This window comes from Coregonus clupeaformis, chromosome 20 (genome assembly GCF_020615455.1).
Source record: "Coregonus clupeaformis isolate EN_2021a chromosome 20, ASM2061545v1, whole genome shotgun sequence".
NCBI lineage: Eukaryota > Metazoa > Chordata > Actinopteri > Salmoniformes > Salmonidae > Coregonus > Coregonus clupeaformis.
The window spans coordinates 56,630,558-56,652,253 of NC_059211.1; the positions used below are offsets into that span (position 1 = coordinate 56,630,558).

Genomic DNA, 21,696 nt, shown 5'->3' on the forward strand with positions numbered 1-21,696 from the left:
TCCAATTGCTGGAAAGGGTACTTAGTCGGAGGATACTCACCCTGAGGTGCCCTTTGTCTGCCCTGGTGATTATTTTGAGCACAGATAACACATCTTGAACAAAAGTTTTTTTTGTTATTATTATTACTTTTTAAATAATTAGTAATCCCATGTGCAACAAAGTGTTGTCTAATCTGTTCTACCATCCATCCCTCCTTTTGACACATGTCACTGCCCACGTGTCAATATTATCACCTACCTAACAATCACTTAGGTAATATTGGTAATTTATCATCCAATTGCCATCCCTTATTTTTATTTATTGGTAAAATAAACTATCTTAAAGTCCTCCTCTCATGCCTTTAGAATTTACCAGTGTGGATGATTAATTAACACCAGAAAGTTAAAACAGAGTTCAGAGGCAATTTAAATTCCATCCCATAGTATACCAAACATTACCATTATTCTAAATATTTCATAAATGTTACTTATCCCAAGTGTTCATTAGTCCTCATGACATTCATTCTCATAAGAAATCATATATATCCCAAACTCAGCCAAAACCTAAAAAACTCCATAAAATTCACTGTGTGTGCTCCTCTAAGACCTATCGCCCTTGACCTGCTGAAAACCCCCCAAAATTGAAACAACAAGGCTTTATAAACATCATACTAGGTGTGTTGTTTTTTATTTGAAAACCCCAATTAAAAAACAACAACCAAACAGCCAGGTCATGAGGACTCCTGATTTCTCTCTTCCCCTTCTGCCTACAGTTTCTTAACTGGTGCCCTTTCCTTGCACAGTAACTACACGGTTCCTCACATTCTCTAGCAAAATGTCCCGTTTTGTCACAATTGTAACACTTCCACTCACTCCTGTCTCCACTATTACCATTTCCTTCTTGTCTGTCTTTGCTACCGTAACCTCTCTTCTCTCCTAGGTATTGACTAATAGTCTCACTGTCTCTAATTCAACACAAAACCCCATCATCCAATGTACTCCCAGCAGAACTGAAAAAATAAAAAAACAGACTGTGATTTCCAGGACACTGCACCTTTGTTTCTGGCCTCACTATCTCCCCGAGAATTGGCCCTCCCTCAAGGACCCTCACAATCTGCTCTTGGTAAACTGCAAACCTTTTATTGCTTCTGGTTTCATAGGGTATTGCTTCTGATACGGCCTATGATTAGATTTGGGTATCACCTGTACTGGAATTACCCCTTTTATTAATCCTACGTATGCTGGACCCCGGGACCACAAATGCTCTGGAACTTCTTTTAAGTCTGACTCCTGTTGTTCTGTCAACAGGTATTCCTCTCCTCAGCATCTGCTATTCTCATCTAAATGTACTATCTGTGGATGGGCTGTGTTGATCGCCACTCACAATATTGACCCAATCAGTGATCCTCTTACCCTTGGATACCCACTGGCCCATGTCTTTCCAGTCCTCTGCTGGCTCCTTTGCTAGGGACACATGTGGGCTCCATATTTCCCTGAACAGTCTCTGACTTTGGGGCCCTAGTTCCACCTCCACTACTGCGTGGGTGTTGTCATAGTGAAACCATTTCAAGGCTATAGTCCTTTCTGTGGTTTTAAATAATGCTTCCTCATATATTGCATCTGGACCTGGGTGTTTGTTATACCAGAGAGTACAGTGTAGGTCATCGGGGGACATTTTAGTGGGGCCTGGTACTACATCATCAGCAAGTTCCAATTATTACCCCCCTTAACAATTCTTGCCTATACCAATAACATGGCTCCCCTTCCCCACAGACCACCATATTGTCTCTGACTATGTGTACTTTTATTCCCCTCTCAGCGGAAATGACAGCCACATTCAATTTAGTCATTACATCACGTCCTAGTAAATTTACCCGACACAGCTCAGATATCAGGATTGGTATGGTTGCCTCTCATCCTGATTGGTCATGTTTTAGGGTTATTGGGGCTGATAACCTTTCAATAAATTGATGACCAGAGGCAGATCGCACTATGATTTTCTCCCCATCAATCCTGACTCCATCTGGCTTGTCTGTTGCACAGATTGCTGTCCTGCAGGCTCCCGTATCACAAAGGAATTTAATTTTCATACCCATTACTGTCAATGTCAAATAAGGTTTCTGTTCCTGTTGAAGTGCTAAGTCAATAGTAGCCAATTCAAACACCTCACAATTTGGATCAAAGGGTTCCTTAGTCTTCCCCCCACTAGAGTCTACTATTTCTCCCTCAAGGACTAGTCACGCCTTATCTTCCTCACGCTCAAAGCTGGGGGATGGACTTCTCTCTCTCTCTCTTCTCTCTTTTCTCTCTTTTCTCTCCCCGGTTTCCCTTCTTGCCCTCTCCTTTATGTTTGCAGCGGGAAAAGTTATGGCCTATCTTGCCACAGTATTTACACAGGACCTCACATTCTTTGGCGAAGTGCCCTCCCTTGTTACAGTTAAAGCCCCTATTCTCCCCCCCCCCGTGGCCTTCACTCTTTCCTGCCTTATCTCCTCTCTCTCCTAAGTTTCTAGTTCTACCCGCCATCTCTCCCAGAGTGGCAATTAGTTACTCTGCATCATCCTCTTCTTTCTTGGCTCTGTCCTGTCTGTTATTCTGCTCATGATGGATTGCATGTCTCTCTGAGGCTATTACACAATTCAGTTATTTTCCCAACATACTCTCCGTGATCGGCCCATGGCAAAAGTGTCCTCTGGGCATCCCCTGAAACCCACTGCCCTCTAACGGCAGCCCAAACCTTACTATTCCTGTTTTGGGGTGGGTCATTCCTTCTACTACTCTGGCCACGTCCTCTGTGTTCATGGCCTGTCTGCTAAATGGCATATTATTATTATTACTGTATACATCTAAGGTTGCTGGGGCCCCTTTCATTCCCCGCCAATAGATTAGGTAAGGCTATCAGTGGGTACTGGCCCCCTCCTACTCTCTCTCTCTCTCTCACTGCTTATTTCTCCTTTACACACCTTATGTATCTGTTTAAGCATGGATTCGAGTTTATCTGCGTCTAGACGTCCCTCAAAACCATACCTCTCCCCCCACCTGGTTACATAATGGAGATTTCTTCTATCCCTGGATTCCATTTTAATTACATTAAGTATTTCTCATCCCCAGTAAATTCTGGGACCTCTTGTGAGGATTTGCCCCCCCATGGTTGGTACTGTTAAAAATCCCTTAGCCACCTCTTCTATATAACAAGTCAATTTAACAAGTAATTCAAAATAGCTTCACACAACAACACCTTGAATCACCCCTTCCTGTATATGTAATCTTGACTAGTCCCCCAGAATTATCTCATACTTTTACAGAGGGATTGATCCCCATAATGTAATCTTGATAATTCCTGACAGTCTCATACAACAGGAATGGGTTCTCCCTCCTCTATACAACCACCTGGAATTATTCATGTGACTTTTGAGCAAGCATTAGGTCTCACACGTATACAACCTTACATGATTATTGGTGTTATATCGGTAACCTGGAGTTTATAAGGCTCCAGAACGGATAGAGTTACAGCAAAATCTACAGTTGTTTGTGACTTTTGACTTTACTAATATTCTATTTCTCACACATGCTATTTAAATTCCTTCTGGTGTACTTTTTGTATTTGTTTAACCCGGATTATTTGTTGACTGTTCAATAATCTCTTACAGGTTCCATCCCATAGGTGTACTTTTAATAGTTCCTTCTATTTCAACACCGGGTAGTTTCTTTTGGTAATGGCCTATTACCGTGAATCGTTACGGACCCACCAACAGGTTGACTAGTCCCCCAGAATGATCTCCTACTCTACGGAGGAGTCTATCCTCACAATGTAATCTTGATAATTCCTGACAGTCCCCTACATTTCACTTAAAATGGCTACGCATTGATCAATTTGCTACTTTTCAATATTTTAGCAAGTTCTCAAATCAATCAATCATTTCTTCCCCAGTCAACCATGTGGTATGCATTTTTGTGTTTGAAAAGGTGCGGCGTTAAATGAGTGAGAGGGGAAATGGTTGCATATCCCGGAGCCGACCGGGGGTCTGGGAGCAGGGGTACAGAGAGAGAGCTGTCAATTTTGTGTGGATGAGGGATATACATTTTTAAATATAGTATACATCTAATCTAATTTTCCATTGTCCTATCATGATGGAAAGATCCCCTAACCCTATAACCTTGACACCCACCTGAGCGACCTATACACCAAAGAGAAGTTCCCATCTCTTTTTTGGACCTGCTGTGAATATGCAGCCTAAACAGAGAAATAAATACGGTCAGAGACCTACTTGAGCAGCACCGCCCCCTCAAGATTCTGAGCCTGCCTGGCAGGGTTGGTCATACAAAGCCAGAGCCCCCTGATGGGAGAGCATAATAAACAAGGAAATTCTCAAAGCTGCTAATGAGAACCTTGACGACCTTTACCTAGCCGGTGGGGATTCCGGTGGGGTACGCCCACCCAGGTAGTGGCAGTGCTGGCAACACTGGCTGCAGTAACCCATGGGGAGGGGGTCACACTCGGACAATCAGAGAGGGGGTTTATCATTGTAGCCCAGGTGGCACAAAATAATCAAAGGTCTGATCGCATGGAGATGCTTGGGAAAATGGTTAAAACAGGGGATCAGAGTGTTTGTGTCTCAGGTGAAGAGGGTGATCTGATCTCCATCACCTAGGACTGGACATAGATTAAGTAGATTAATCAAATCTCACATTGTTATCAATTTCTACTCAATCTGCATGCTTTCTCAGTCAGCTTTAACTGTATCTGCACTCGTAGATCAAGTTATTTCTCGAGTTGGGCTCTGGGATATAACAGCTGTTGAGTATCTGTTTTTATGGTGGACTGTGGAGGGGAGGGGTTGAGTGTGTTGGAGTATGTGAGTATGTGCGTGTGTGCTTGTCTGACGTCTGTTGTGGGGGGTGGGGATGTTGGGGGGAGGGTATGGGATGGACCGCGGGGAATTATTTGCTGGGATAATAATTACTTGTCAATGAATTAAATGTAATACAATGGCAATCCGGGTTATATGTTAGAATCCTACGCGTGAACTGCCGACATTATTACGCATATTAATTGATAATGATGAAAAATAGGATATGCATAATTAAAAAATAAATAAATAGATATATATATATATAGAGGTGAAAGCATTGGAAATGCTTTTTGGCGGTTGACCTGCTTTTGTTTTGTGGGTGGCACTATGTGCTGTTTTCGATGGATGGGTCCTGGCCTCTCGGGGCCTTAGGGATACGGAGGGACGTGGGTGGGATGCTGATCACGGCGATGACGGCTCAACTTGGGATGGGAAGGGGCTTTAGCGGGGGAATTAGTGGAGAACAATTGAAGGGCTACTCCGTAGCAATGCAAATATCACGGTACAGCTATATGGACACTCAATCATTACGCTATTTTTTATTGGTAAATTTACAAACATATATAATGATAAATAGACTTGAAACTTGTATCTCATTATGGTGTATGGTGAAATAAGTATAGCCAGTTATAATTGTAATGGCTTAGCTGATAATAACAAAAGAAGAACAATATTTACATGGCTCAAAGAGAAGGAATATAATATCTATTGTATACAGGAAACTCATTCAACAATTCGAGATGAAGTAGCGTGGAAAAAAGAATGGGGGGGGGAAATATACTTCTCCCATGGGCAAAGAAATTCAAAAGGGGTGATGATATTAATTAATAGTAATTTCGATCCAAATGTGCAAATTGTACAAATAGATACACAAGGTAGATGGATTATTTTAAATATGTTATTGGACCATAAACAGATATGGCTCATTAACCTTTACGGACCAAATAATGATGATCCACAATTCTTTGACAATATATATAATAAATTATCAAGCCTGCAAGCAACTCAAGACAATATTATTATGGTGGGGGATTATAATACTGTTTTAAATAGCTCAATGGACCGTAAAGGAAATCACACCACAAACAATCACCCACATGCTCTTAAGGAAATTGTGAATGTCATGGATACATTAGAACTAGTAGATATATGGAGGCTTAAATATACTGATCTAGTGAGATATACATGGCGGAGACTGAATCAAGCTAGTCGTCTTGACTTCTTTCTTATCTCATTCTCGTTGGCACCAAAAGTAAAAAAAGTGTTGATAGGGGACAGAATGCGGTCAGACCATCATGTAATAGGCATATACAGGTAAAAGTCAGTAAATTAGAATATTTTGAAAAACTTGATTTATTTCAGTAATTGCATTCAAAAGGTGTAACTTGTACATTATATTTATTCATTGCACACAGACTGATGCATTCAAATGTTTATTTCATTTAATTTTGATGATTTGAAGTGGCAACAAATGAAAATCCAAAATTCCGTGTGTCACAAAATTAGAATATTGTGTAAGGGTTACATTTTGAAGACACCTGGTGCCACAAACTAATCAGCTGATTAACTCAAAACACCTGCAAAGGGCTTTAAATGGTCTCTCAGTCCAGTTCTGAAGCCTACACAAACATGGGGGAAGACTTCAGATTTGACAGCTGTCCAAAAGGCGACCATCGACACATTGCACAAGGAGGGAAAGACACAAAAGGTTATTGCAGAAGAGGCTGGCTGTTCTCAGAGCTCTGTGTCCAAACACATTAATAGAGAGGCAAAGGGAAGGAAAAACTGTGGTCAGAAAAAGTGTACAAGCGATAGGGATCACCGCGCCCTAGTCAAGATTGTGAAAAAAAAAACCATTCAAAAATGTGGGGGAGATTCACAAGGAGTGGACAGCTGCTGAGTCAGGGCTTCAAGATCCACCACCAAGAGACGCTTGAAAGACATGGGTTTCAACTGCCGCATACCTCGTGTCAAGCCACTGTTGACCAAGAAACAGCGCGAAAAGCGTCTCACCTGGGCTAAGGAAAAAAAGAGCTGGACTGCTGCTGAGTGGTCTAAAGTCATGTTTTCTGACGAAAGCAAATTTTGCATTTCCTTTGGAAATCGAGGTCCCAGAGTCTGGAGGAAGACAGGAGAGGCACAGGATCCACGTTGCCTGAAGTCTAGTGTAAAGTTTCCACCATCAGTGATGGTTTGGGGTGCCATGTCATCTGCTGGTGTCGGTCCACTCTGTTTCTGAGATCCAGGGTCAACGCAGCCGTCTACCAGCAAGTTTTAGAGCACTTCATGCTTCCTGCTGCTGACCTGCTCTATGGAGATGGAGATTTCAGGTTCCAACAGGACTTGGCGCCTGCACACAGCGCAAAATCTACCCGTGCCTGGTTTACGGACCATGGTATTTCTGTTCTAAATTGGCCAGCCAACTCCCTGACCTTAGCCCCATAGAAAATCTGTGGGGTATTGTGAAAAAGGAAGATGCAGAATGCCAGACCCAACAACGCAGAAGAGTTGAAGGCCACTATCAGAGCAACCTGGGCTCTCATAACACCTGAGCAGTGCCAGAAACTCATCGACTCCATGCCACGCCGCATTAATGCAGTAATTGAGGCAAAAGGAGCTCCAACCAAGTATTGAGTATTGTACATGCTCATATTTTTCATTTTCATACTTTTCAGTAGGCCAACATTTCTAAAAAATCCCTTTTTTGTATTAGCCTTAAGTAATATTCTAATTTTGTGACACACGGAATTTTGGATTTTCATTTGTTGCCACTTCAAATCATCAAAATTAAATGAAATAAACATTTGAATGCATCAGTCTGTGTGCAATGAATAAATATAATGTACAAGTTACACCTTTTGAATGCAATTACTGAAATAAATCAAGTTTTTCAAAATATTCTAATTTACTGACTTTTACCTGTATATTACTCTTACTGAATTTCCACGTGGGCGAGGATATTGGAAATTTAATCAAAGCCTATTGGATGATAATTTATTTATAATTAGAACAAAGGAATTTATAACTGATTTTTTCCAACATAACATAGGTACAGCGAATCCCCTTATTGTATGGGACACCTTTAAATGTGCCTTTAGAGGCCATGCAATTCAGTACTCATCTCGAAAACAAAAGCAATTTAGGTCAAAAGAGTTTATACTAAGAAAGGAAATAGAAAGTCTAACAGAACAGATAGATGGCAATAAAAACTGTAACATAGAGGCTCAGAATAAATTAGAGGAAAAACAAAAAGAAATGGAGAAACTTATTCAAGAAAGATCAAGTGTAACATATTATAAAAATAAAGCAAACTGGATGGAATATGGGGAAAAATGCACAAAATTCTTTTTTAATCTTCAACATAGGAATGCTACCAAAAAGAACTTAATGAAACTGGTTACAATTGACGGAGTCACCCATGATTCACCAAATGACATTTTGAAGGAAGAAACAAAGTACTTTAAGCATATGTTTTCTTTTCAGTCGCCTCCATCTCCTCTAACTGAAGCTAATTGTAGAGATTTTTTTCTATTGATAATGTCAAATTAACAGCCACACAGAAAGACTCATGAAGGTGAAATTACAGAGGAGGAACTTCTGGATGCAATTAAAGACTTTAAGTCTGGGAAAACTCCAGGGTTGGATGGCATACCAGTCGAGGTATACCAAACCTTTTTTGATATACTAAGAGGACCGTTATTAGCATGTTTTAACCACTCCTATGTAAATGGTAGATTATCTGACACTCAAGAAGAAGGACTGATCTCATTATTACTGAAACAGGATACAAGTGGAAAATATAAAGATCCAGTCCATTTACAAAATTGGAGGCCCCTTACACTTCAGTGTTGTGATGCAAAAAATCCTAGCAAAATGTATAGCGCATAGAATTAAAAAGGTATTGCCGGATATTATTCATTCTAATCAGACAGGTTTTTTACATGGAAGATACATTGGAGATAATATAAGGCAAGTATTGGAAACATTAGAACACTATGGAAAATATGGGGAAACCAGGCCTGCTATTCATAGCAGACTTTGAAAAGGCATTTGATAAAGTTCGACTGGGGTTTATATATAAATGCCTGGAGCATTTCAATTTTGGAGAATCTCTTATAAAATGGGTCAAAATCATGTATAGTAACCCTAGGTGTAAAATAGTAAATAATGGCTATTTCTCTGAAAGTTTTAAACTGTCAAGAGGAGTGAAACAAGGTTGTCCACTATCGGCATATCTATTTATTGTGGCCATCGAGATGTTAGCGATTAAAATCAGATCTAATAATAATATCAGAGGATTAGAAATAAAGACCTTAAAAACAAAGGTGTCATTGTACGCTGATGATTCATGTTTTTTTAAAATCCACAACTAGAAACCCTCCACAGCCTCATAGAGGATCTAGATACATTTTCTAACCTCTCTGGATTACAACCAAATTATGACAAATGTACTATATTACGTATTGGATCACTAAAAATACAATTTTTACATTACCATGTAGTTTACCAATAAAATGGTCTGATGGTGATGTGGATATACTCGGAATACATATCCCAAAGGAAATAAATGATCTCACTTCAATAAATTTTAATAGAAAATTAGCAAAAATAGATAAGATCTTACTACCATGGAAAGGAAAATACCTGTCAATTTGTGGAAAAATCACCCTGATTAACTCATTAGTATTATCACAGTTTACCTATTTGCTTATGGTCTTGCCTACGCCTAGCGAACAGTTTTTTAAATTATATGAGAAAAAAATATTCAATTTTATTTGGAACGGCAAGCCAGACAAAATTAAAAGAGCATATTTATATAATGAATATGAATTCGGAGGACAGAAATTATTAAATATTAAAGCATTAGACCTATCACTAAAAGCTTCAGTCTTACAAAAGTTATACTTAAATCCGAACTGGTTCTCAAGCAAATTAGTAAGATTGTCTCACCCAATGTTCAAGAAAGGCCTTTTTTCCCTTTATTCAGATTACAACCTCACACTTTCAGTTATTTGAAAAGGAAATAATCTCCCAAATGTCACTATTTCTAAAACAAGCCATAGAAAGTTGGTTGCAATTTCAATTTAATCCTCCAGAAACGACAGAACAAATAATGCAACAAATATTGTGGTTAAATTCAAATATACTAATTGACAAAAAACCTTTATTTTTGACAGAATGTTTAAAAAAGGTATAATCTTTGTAAATGATATCATCGGTAGGACTGGTGGAGTTATGACGCACATGCAGCTAACAAAAACATATGGAAATGTCTGCTCTACCCAAAATTACAACCAAATAATGGCAGCTTTACCGCAAAAATGGAAGAGGAAAGTGGAAGGGGGAGAAAGTAAGGAACTTGTCTGTCGGCCTTGCATTAAAGAACATAATTGGTTAAGGAAAACTGTGATAAATAAAAAAATATATCAGTTTCACTTAAGGACCAAAGGGATTGACAGCCGTCCCATATAGATTGCAAAATAGTTGGGAAGAGATCTTTGATGTACCGATCCCATGGCATAGTGTTTATGAACTGACACGCAAAACGACACCGGATTCAAAAATTAGAATCTTTCAATTTAAATTATTATATAAAATCCTTGCTACCAATAGAATGTTATTTATATGGGGGATACAATCTTCCCAGCTCTGCAGATTTTGCTGTGAAGAGACGGAATCATTGGACCATTTGTTTTGGTTCTGTCCATTTGTAGCTTGTTTTTGGACACTGGTCCAGGAATGGCTAAAGGATTGCAATATTTACCTGGAACTAACCTTGCAGATAGCATTACTGGGTGATCTGAAAAGCCATAGTCAATCAATCAATAATATAATAATACTTTTAGCAAAGCTGTTTATTTTTAACTCTCAATCTGTAGAAGCAATGAGAATAGAAAGGTTCAGAACTTTTGTAAAACATCACAGTACGGTTGAAATATATATGGCAAATAGAAATCCGATATGGATGGTGTTAAGAGATAGATGGGAGGTATTGAATAGAGTTGAAGGATGGGACTAATAACAAATAACAACAAATAATAACAAAGATAGCTAATAATGTAAAGCATACTGTGTCCATAATAAGTATATAGGCTGTATGTTGGGAGCTTTTGGGAAAGAGCACAGTTAGAAAGATATGGCATATAGAAGCAAACCGGATGGACATCATGAAAACGAACGGAGAGGTTGAGAGTAGAAGTAGTTCAGGAGCAAAAAATAAATAAATAATAATAATAATAATAATAATGATATGTATGTATGTATGTATGTATGTATGTATATGTATATATATATGTATATATATAATAGAATTATTGTAAAATTAACTGTGTCCATAAGGTGTAGATAGTAAGTATAGACCGGAAGTAGAGGCCTGGGAATTGTTGTTCACTAATTTACTCCAAGTAGGGAAAGGATGGTGGGGTTGAAAAGTAATAAAGGGGAGTATATATATAAAAATATATATATATAAAAAAAAAAAACATGGGGGATTGGAAGTGATGCAGACAATTACATTGATAGAAGATACAATCTATCTGCAATATTAAGCTGATCCATTCCCGAAAAAAACGAAAAAAAAAAAAAAAAAAAAAAGTTCTCAAATCAATTTCACCAAGTAATGAATAAAGACTACTGACCTTATCCTTGCAGCCGAGATTCAATGTAGGTTTGGATTCCGTCACCGTCTCTGTCATTAATCAGGTGTCCTCTGGCCTGTTTTAACCCTTAATGTCAAAGGGCAGGACTTTCTATTTACGAATGTATCATTTCGCCCGTCGACGGTTTTCAGAGTTACCTGGAATGACAGAAACAGGGTATTGGAGTCCGGCTCAGAAGGACCAAGCTGTTATGTGAATTATTTAACAAACTATTTTAGTGTCTCTGTGCGTCTCCCCAAAAGGTTGTAAGTCTTTTGGGATTTAAGTAACGGCCAGAGTCCCGGTCTGCATAGTCAGAGATATTTATTCATTGAGAATTCTGCCATCACAATTTCAGAGTCCATCTTTTTATACGCATAAGTCATACAAAAATAAATCCCTTCCCTCTGTAGGCGGGCTGTAGTTTTCCACTCTAAAACTGCTCTACTGACCTTCAGTTCACACACATATACACACATGCATACACACATACATACACACACACACACACATATCCTACTCCCTGCTTTACTCAGTTATTGCCGTTCTCACAATATTCTGCACCATGTTTTCATAACAGTTTCTCCCCTCCCTAAATTGGGAGGCCTCTTTATCTTAGTTTCTCAGTTGTCTTTGTTGTCTGGCCTAACTCTTACTCACATTGCTAAATAGTGGCTCAATGCCATAGCCTTTACTGGTCCTACACTCACACATTTCTAACACATTATACACAGTTTCAGGGTGTAATAATTAGTCATTAATAATTAATCTATCATAATGTGAAATGTAATAGTTGCTGGTTGAAAATACAATATACACAGGACCTTCTAATCAGCAAGTTTTGCATGGATGGAGTTTTGGCTTGCCTGGTGACATCACCAGGTGGTATAAGTTAGTTGACCAATAACAAAAGGGAGTTCGAAACTTCTCTGCCAATAACAGCTAATTTTCAGATGACATATCCCTCAGGTGGAGGTGATTTCGAAGGAGACAGGCGCAGGAGGGTAAATCACAGAATAACAGGATTTATTCTGAAACACAGAGTTACGCAGTAATGCGTCAAAACACTCCAGTGCACAAAACAGGCGCACTGGAAAATACAAGGCACATGGGGAAATATCCCGGCGATACAAAATACACGGAGCTCCACTGAACTTCTCTATCCTCCACAATAAACAATCACACACAAATACAAGGGGGCAGAGGGAACACTTATACAGGTACTGATGATGGGATATGAACCAGATGTGTGTAATAAACAAGACAAAACAAATGGAATGATGAGATGAGGAGCGGCAGTGGCTAGAAGGCCGGTGACGACAAAAGCCGAAGCCTCCCCGAACAAGGAGAGGTGGCATCTTCGGAGGAAGTCGTGACAGCCACATTGTGGTTAATGCACTGCTTAGGTCCCCTTCCCTCCCCACTCTGACCACTCCCAGACAGTCCTAGCACAATTTTTGCTTGACAAATAGTGTTTTGCTAAAAAGCTATTTTTGTTTCTTTTTGACAATTTTAATGGACAACTATTACAGTATGTACTTAATTGTTAAGCAGAAGTAATTTGATATTGAGATTTTTTTTTTAATTCTGCAATGGGGCTTTATACAGATGCAGAAAATGCATTATCAATAAAACAAATCCTACCCAGACAGAATTGGTCCCCCAAAATGTACAAATCACGACTGCGCCACTGAGGCTTTGGTTCCAGCCCAGTATTATGGGAACACACCTTATTTACCTAATCACCTTCTCATCACCCCTCAGACGTGTGCCCACCCCCGTCTCAGTTTAATCTCACCAAGCCCCTGAACGGTTATCAAGAAAACGGTTATCAAGAAAACGTCTCTCTGCGCTACCAGTGTGTGGATGGCTATGTGAGGAAGGCGGGGACCTCCAATCTCATCAGGTGCAAACTGACTGATCAGAAGCTTCAGTGGACACGCCCAACACTGATATGCATTCGTAAGTAGGCACACTACCCACCTATGACACATTGAGACAGACAAACCACACCTATAAGATCAGGTATTCCAATTATGCAATAACTATAGACTATATGTGTAATGCATATCATTTACATATAAAGAGCAGGTATGAGACTAGATATTTGGAACAAAAGTGTGTATTGTCTGGCTGATTCTCGCATGCTTATTCCAGCTGACCCATCTATTCCAACTACAATAGAACGTGAGTATTGCCTGTCTGCATGCCTGCCTACCTGCCTGTATGTCTGTCTGTCTGCCAGAGAGAGAAAAAGAGAGATTCATGAATGTTGTTAATAATGGCCAAAGCGTGATGGCAGGAAATGTTTGTAGTGCGTTTCATGTCAGGGGAGATAAGTGAGATTAAAGCCAGCAGCCATCAGACTAATAATAACTGAACGCCCCTTGAGTCTACATTAATAATATCCTCTCTCCTTTCCTCTTCTTGTCATCCATCGCCACTACTTTCACTTTCTGTCCTATCCTTTTCGGTACGTGATCTGTTTGATACAGTATATGGAAAGGCACATTGTATGGAACATTCTGTACATTGCCAATGCACCTAAGGCAGCGTTTCCCAAACTTGGTCCTCGGGACCCCAAGGGTTGAACGTTTTGGTTTTTGCCCTAACACTACACAGCGATTCAACACGTGATGATTAGTTGATTATTTGAATCAGCTGTGTAGTGCTATGGCAAAAAAACAAAACGTGCACCCCTTGGGGTCCCGAGGACCAAGTTTGGGAAACACTGACATTGATCAGACTGTAGTTATCAACCGTCTGGGTACACAATTTGATTCTCTCTGTGATTTGAGCTGTTTCTGTGCCCAACCCCACAGTGCGTGCAGGCGTTTGTTTGACTTGGGCTGGGACCTACAGTGCCTTCAGAAAGTATTCACACTTGGACTTTTTCCAAAAAAAAATCTGTTACTGTTAATTGTCATTGTTTGTCAAAAATCTACACAAAATACTCTGTCAAAGTGGGGAAAAAAGTATTATATAAATATATATATATATATGTATATATATATATACTAACGGTCAAAAGTTTTAGAACACCTACTCATTCAAGGGTTTTTCTTTATTTTTACTATTTTCTACATTCTAGAATAATAGTGAAGACACCAAAACTATGAAATAACACATATGGAATCATGTAGTAACCAAAAAAGTGTTAAACAAATCAAAATATATTTTATATTTGAGATTCTTCAAATAGCCACCCTTTGCCTTGATGACAGCTTTGCACACTCTTCACATTCTCTCAACCAGCTTCACCTGGAATCCTTTTCCAACAGTCTTGAAGGAGTTCCCACATATGCTGAGCACATGTTGGCAGCTTTTCCTTCACTCTGCGGTCCGACTCATCCCAAACCATCTACATTTGGTTGAGGTCGGGGGATTGTGGAGGCCAGCTTATCTGATGCAGCACTCCATCGCTCTCCTTCTTGGTAAAATAGCCCTTACACAGCCTGGAGGTGTGTTGGGTCATTGTCCTTTTGAAAAACAAATGATAGTCCCACTAAGCTCCAACCAGATGGGATGGCATATCGCTGCAGAATGCTGTGGTAGCCATGCTGGTTAAGTGTGCCTTGAATTCTAAATAAATCACAGACACTGTCACAAGCAAAGCACCCACACACCATAACACCTCTTCCATGCTTCATGGTGGGAAATACACATGCAGAGGTCATCCGTTCACCCACATCTCGTCTCACAAAGACACGGCGGTTGGAACCAAAAATCTAGACCAAATGACACATTTCCACCGGTCTAATGTCCATTCCTCGTGTTTCTTGGCCCAAGCAAGTCTCTTCTTCTTATTGGTGTCCTTTAGTAGTGGTTTCTTTTCAGCAATACGACCATGAAGGCCTGATTCACACAGTATCCTCTGAACAGTTGATGTTGAGATGTGTCTGTTATTTGAACTCTGTGAAGCATTTATTTGGGCTGCAATTTCTGAGGCTGGTAACTCTAATGAACTTCTGCAGCAGAGGTAACTCTGGGTCTTCCATTCCTGTGGCGGTCCTCATGAGAGCCAGTTTCATCATAGCGCTTGATGGTTTTTGCAACTGCACTTGAAGAAACTTTCAAAGTTCTTGAAATGTTCCGTATTGACTGACCTTCATGTCTTAAAGTAATGATGGACTGTCATTTCTCTTTGCTTATTTGAGCTGTTCTTGCCATAATATGGACTTGGTCTTTTACCAAATAGGGCTATCTTCTCTGTCACACCCTGATCTGTTTTACCTGTCTTTGTGCTTGTCTCCACCCCCCTCCAGGTGTCGCCCATCTTCCCCATTATCCCCAGTGCATTTATACCTGTGTTCTCTGTTTGTCTGTTGCCAGTTCGTCTTGTCTCATCAAGCCTACCAGCAGTTTTCCCTTACTCCTGTTTTTTCTCTAGTCCCTTTTTTCTAGTTTCCCGGTTTTGACCATTCTGCCTGCCCTGACCCTGAGCATGCCTGCCGTTCTGTACCTTGTGACTCTGCTATGGATTACTGACCTCTGCCTGCCCTAGACCTGTTGCACCCCTTCTCAATAAACCAACACTCGATCCCTCTGATGTCAACAACTACAGACCAGTATCCCTTCTTTCTTTTCTCTCCAAAACTATTGAGCGTGCCGTCTTTAGCCAACTCTCTTGCTATCTCTCTCAGAATTACCTTCTTGATCCAAACCAGTCAGGTTTCAAGACTGGTCATTCAACTGAGACTGCTCTTCTCTGTGTCACGGAGGCTCTCCGCACTGCTAAAGCTAACTCTCTCTCCTCTGCTCTTGTCCTTCTAGACCTGTCTGCTGCCTTTGATACTGTGAACCATCAGATCCTCCTCTCCACCCTCTCCGAGCTGGGCATCTCCGGCGCGGCTCACTCTTGGATTGCGTCCTACCTGACCGGTCGCTCCTACCAAGTGGCGTGGCGAGAAGCTGTCTCCGCACCACGTGCTCTCACCACTGGTGTCCCCCAGGGCTCAGTTCTAGGCCCTCTCCTATTCTCGCTATACACCAAGTCACTTGGCTCTGTCATATCCTCACATGGCCTCTCCTATCATTGCTACGCTGACGACACACAACTAATCTTCTCCTTTCCCCCTTCTGATAACCAGGTGGCGAATCGCATCTCTGCATGTCTGGCAGACATATCAGTATGGATGACGGATCACCACCTCAAGCTGAACCTTGGCAAGACGGAGCTGCTCTTCCTCCCGGGGAAGGACTGCCTGTTCCATGATCTCGCCATCACGGTTGACCACACCGTTGTGTCCTCCTCCCAGAGTGCGAAGAGCCTTGGCGTGACCCTGGACAACACCCTGTCGTTCTCCGCTAACATCAAGGCGGTGACCCGATCCTGTAGGTTCATGCTCTACAACATTCGGAGAGTACGACCCTGCCTTACACAGGAAGCGGCGCAGGTCCTAATCCAGGCACTTGTCATCTCCCGTCTGGATTACTGCAACTCGCTGTTGGCTGGGCTCCCTGCCTGTGCCATTAAACCCCTACAACTCATCCAGAATGCCGCAGCCCGTCTGGTGTTCAACCTTCCCAAGTTCTCTCACGTCACCCCGCTCCTCCGCACACTCCACTGGCTTCCAGTTGAAGCTCGCATCTGCTACAAGACCATGGTGCTTGCCTACGGAGCTGTGAGGGGAACGGCACCTCCGTACCTTCAGGCTCTGATCAGTCCCTACACCCAAACGAGGGCACTGCGTTCATCCACCTCTGGCCTGCTGGCTCCCCTACCTCTTCCCCATTATCCCCAGTGCATTTATACCTGTGTTCTCTGTTTGTCTGTTGCCAGTTCGTCTTGTCTCATCAAGCCTACCAGCAGTTTTCCCTTACTCCAGTTTTTTCTCTAGTCCCTTTTTTCTAGTTTCCCGGTTTTGACCATTCTGCCTGCCCTGACCCTGAGCATGCCTGCCGTTCTGTACCTTGTGACTCTGCTATGGATTACTGACCTCTGCCTGCCCCAAACGAGGGCACTGCGTTCATCCACCTCTGGCCTGCTGGCTCCCCTACCTCTGCGGAAGCATAGTTCCCGCTCAGCCCAGTCAAAACTGTTCGCTGCTCTGGCACCCCAATGGTGGAACAAGCTCCCTCACGACGCCAGGACAGCGGAGTCACTCACCACCTTCCGGAGACATTTGAAACCCCACCTCTTTAAGGAATACCTGGGATAGGATAAAGAAATCCTTCTACCCCCTCCCCCCTTACCCCAACCCCCCTTGCTCAGTGTTCTCTCATCTTTGAGCGTCAACCCTCCTCCTTCCCCTCGGACTGCTCGAAGATAGCGTACCTCATCACGCTGATGTCGCTCTCGCCTGGGCTATGGCAGTATGATTCAGTCTGGAGGAGTTTGTGGCGGAGGTGAAGAAGGTTTTCGATTCTCCATTGTCCGGGAGAGAGGCTGCCCGGAAGTTACTCCAGCTTTGGCAAGACTACCGCAGTGTGGCAGACTATGGGGTGGCTTTCCGCATGTTGGCAGCTGAGAGTGCCTGGAACCTGGAATCGCTGTTCGACACGTTCCTGCACGGATTATCGGAGGAAGTTAAGGACGAGCAGCCCGGGAACTACCGACGGATCTCGACTCTCTCATCGCCTTGACCATCCAGATCGATGGGCAGTTACGGGAATGTAGGAAGGAGAGGAGGTCCGATTCCAGTCACCCGCCCAAGGATTCCACCTCGCCTCCGAGGCATCCCGGAAGTCCTCGACGTCTCCGTTTCCGAGAGAACCCGAGTTCCCCCGAGAGTCTCCGAAGTCTGCCAATTCACCTCTTTCCGAGCCGATTCAACTAGGCAGAGCTAGGCTGTCTCCAGCCGAACGTTTGCACAGGCTTCACACGAAGAGTTGCCTGTATTGCGGGACTACTGGCCATTTCGTGTCCTCCTGTCCACTAAAAGACCAGGCTCACCGGTAGGAGCGAGTACTCTGGTGGGCCATACGGATAACTTTTCCTCTCCCCTTACTCACACCCCTCTCCATGCCATCCTGCTGTGGGGGAACCAGTCGAAATCTCTCCGGGTATTCATCAACTCTGGGGCCGATGAGAGTTTTATGGACGCTACCCTGGCGTCCGAGCTGGGCATCCCCACTCAGCCACTCTCCATTCCCATGGACGTTAGAGCGCTGGACGGGTGTTCTATAGGCCGGGTCACCCACAATACCACTCCCATCAACCAACGAGTGTCAGGGAACCACAGTGAGGCTATCCAATTCATGCTAATTAAGTCTCACCAGGTTCCCGTGGTATTGGTATTCTCTTGGCTCCAGCGATACAATTCCCTCATCGACTGGACTGCTGGTGCCATCATGGGCTGGAGCCCGTTCTCTCACGCCCATTGCCTGAAGTCGATGCAGCCTGCCCTGGGACATCTTCCTGGGGGCTATAGAAGTTGCCCCGGACCTCTCCGCCATTCCCGCAGAGTACCAGGCCTCAATGACATCACGCTTAAGAACCGCTACCACTCATCGCCTCGGCCTTCAAGCCGATCCAGGGGGACACCATTTTCTCCAAGTTGGACCACCTGGTGCGGATACGGGAAGGGGACGAGTGGAAGACTGCCTTCAACACAGCCAGCGGTCACAACGAATATCTGGTCATGCCATTTGGTCTAACCAACGCTCCAGCTGTGTTCCAGGCCCTGGTTAATGACGTTCTCCGCGACATGTTGAACCGGTTCATCTTCGTCTACCTCGACGACATCCTTGTTTTCTCCCGCTCAGCCCAAGAACACTTGCTCCACGTCCGACAGGTCCTCCAGCGCCTCCTGGAGAACCAGCTTTTTGTGAAAGCGGAGAAGTACGAATTCCATCGCTCCAACATCCACTTCCTTGGTTACATCATCGCTGTGGGGAATGTACAGATGGATCCTGGAAAGGTGAGAACGGTGGGTGGATTGGCCCCAGCCTACATCCAGAGTTAGCTGCAACGTTTCCTGGGATTTGCCAACTTTTATCGCCACTTTATCCGGAGTTAATGCACCCTGGCTTCCCCCCTGTCTGCATAACTGGATGTTTGTTCCTGACGCTGTCCACCCCTCGGTCCTGGAGTGGACCCACTCCTCCAGGCTTGCCTGCTACCCGGGCTCCCATCGGACCCTGGCCTTTGTGCGACAACGCTTTTGGTGGCCTACCATGGTCCCTGACATCTCTGCATTTGTCGCCGCCTGCACGATCTGTGCGAAGAACAAGACTCCTCGGCAAGCTCCGGCTGGTCTCCTTTAACCACTTCCTGTCCCTCACCGTCCCTGGTCTCACATGTCCCTGGACTTCATCACTGGTCTCCCCCCGTCTGATGGCAACACCGTCATCCTGACAGTAGTGTATTGGTTTTCCAAAGCTGCCCATTTCGTTCTTCTCCCCAAGCTACCTCAGTTCTCGTCCCGGTTCTGTAAGGCGTTCTGCACGCTCATTGGGTCGTCTGCCAGCCTGTCCTCCGGGTTCCACCCTCAGTCTAATGGCCAGTCGGAGCGAGCCAATCAGGACCTGGAGACGACTCTTCGCTGCCTTGTCTCCACCAACCCCACCAACTGGAGCCACCAACTCGTGTGGGTTGAGTACGCCCGCAACACCCTCCCCTGCTCTGCTCTGCCACTGGTCTCTCGCCTTTTGAGTGTTCCCTGGGTTATCAGCCCCCGCTCTTCCCGGAGGAAAAGGTCGGCATACCCTCGGCCCAGATGTTCGTCCGCCGCTGTCGCCGACCCGGTATTGACAACAGGCGGACCGCCACCGAACCCGGGCTCCCTGGTATCGTCTTGGGCAGATGGTATGGCTGTCCACTCGAGATCTGCCCCTCCGGGTGGAGTCCCGCAAACTTTCTCCCCATTTTATCGGCCCTTTCCCCATCTCCAAGGTTCTTAGCCCCTCTGCTGTTCTTCTTCTTTTGCCCTGTACCCTCCGTATACATCCTACTTTTCATGTATCTAGGATTAAACCTATGTCTCACAGCCCTTTGTCTCCTATTTCCAGGCCCACCCCTCTCCCCCATCTCACCGATGGCCAACCTGCGTACACGATGAGGCGCCACCTAAAGGTTAGACCGCGGAGCAGGGGATTCCAGTACCTGGTTGACTGGGAGGGTTATGGCCCGGAGTAGAGGTGCTGGGTCCCCGCTAGAAACATCCTGGACCCAGGCCTCATCGCTGAGTTCCACCGCTGACACCCCGGTCAACCAGGTATGTGCCCAGGTAGGACGCCAGGTGGCATCCGTAGAGGGTGGGGGTACTGTCACACCCTGATCTGTTTCACCTGTCTTTGTGCTTGTCTCCACCCCCCTACAGGTGTCGCCCATCTTCTCCATTATCCCCAGTGCATTTGTGTTCTCCGTTTGTCTGTTGCCTGTCCGTCTTGTCTTGTCAAGCATACCAGCGTTTTTCCCGTACTCCTGTTTTTTCTCTAGTCCCTGTTTTCTAGTTTCCCGGTTTTGACCATTCTGCCTGCCCTGACCCTGAGCCTGCCTGCCGTTCTATACCTTTCGGACTCTGCTCTGGATTACTGACCTCTGCCTGCCCTAGACCTGTCGTTTGCCTGCCTCCTGTTTTTGTAATAAACTTTTGTTACTTCGAACTGTCTGCATCTGGGTCTTCTCCTGAGCCTTGATACTTCTGTATACCACCCCTACCTTGTCACAACAAAACTGATTGTCTCAAACGCATTAAGAAGGAAAGAAATTCAACAAATTAACTTTTAAGAAGGCACACCTGTTAATTGAAATGCATTCCAGGTGACTACCTCGTGAAGCTGGTTGAGAGAATGCCAAGAGTGTGTAAAGCTGTCATCAAGCCAAAGGGTGGCTATTTGAAGAATATATTAAATATATTTTGATTTGTATAACACTTGTTTGTTACTACATGATTCCATATGTGTTATTTCATAGTTTTGATGTCTTTTGACACTATTATTCTACAATGTAAAAATTAGTAGGTGTGTCCAAACCTTTGACTGGTAGTGTATATATGTCCTCACTAGGTTGGAATAATACTGTGAAAATGATGATAATGCCCTTTTAGTGTAGGAGATGTTTGAAAAGCCGTCTGAAATGTCAGCCTGTTTTGGTGAGATGGCGTTTTGGCCTGCCTGGTGACATCACCATGCGGTAAATTAGTTATTATAAACTGGGTGGTTCGAGCTCTGAATGCTGATTGGCTGACAGACGTGGTATATCAGACCATATTCCACGGGTATTGACAAAACATTTATTTTTACTGCTCTAATTACATTGGTAACCAGTTTATAATAGCAAT

At 43.4% G+C, this 21,696-nt stretch overlaps 1 protein-coding gene across 1 annotated transcript in view; it reads left to right on the forward strand.

The window, feature by feature from the left end:
• LOC121542498 (interleukin-15 receptor subunit alpha) overlaps nt 1-21,696 on the forward strand; it is a 31,018-nt gene that overhangs the window by 6,462 nt on the left and 2,860 nt on the right. Inside the window, exons 2-3 of the mRNA XM_041851892.1 lie at nt 13,235-13,432; nt 13,628-13,657. Coding sequence (XP_041707826.1) covers nt 13,235-13,432; nt 13,628-13,657 — 228 coding nt within the window. The remainder of the gene's footprint in view (nt 1-13,234; nt 13,433-13,627; nt 13,658-21,696) is intronic.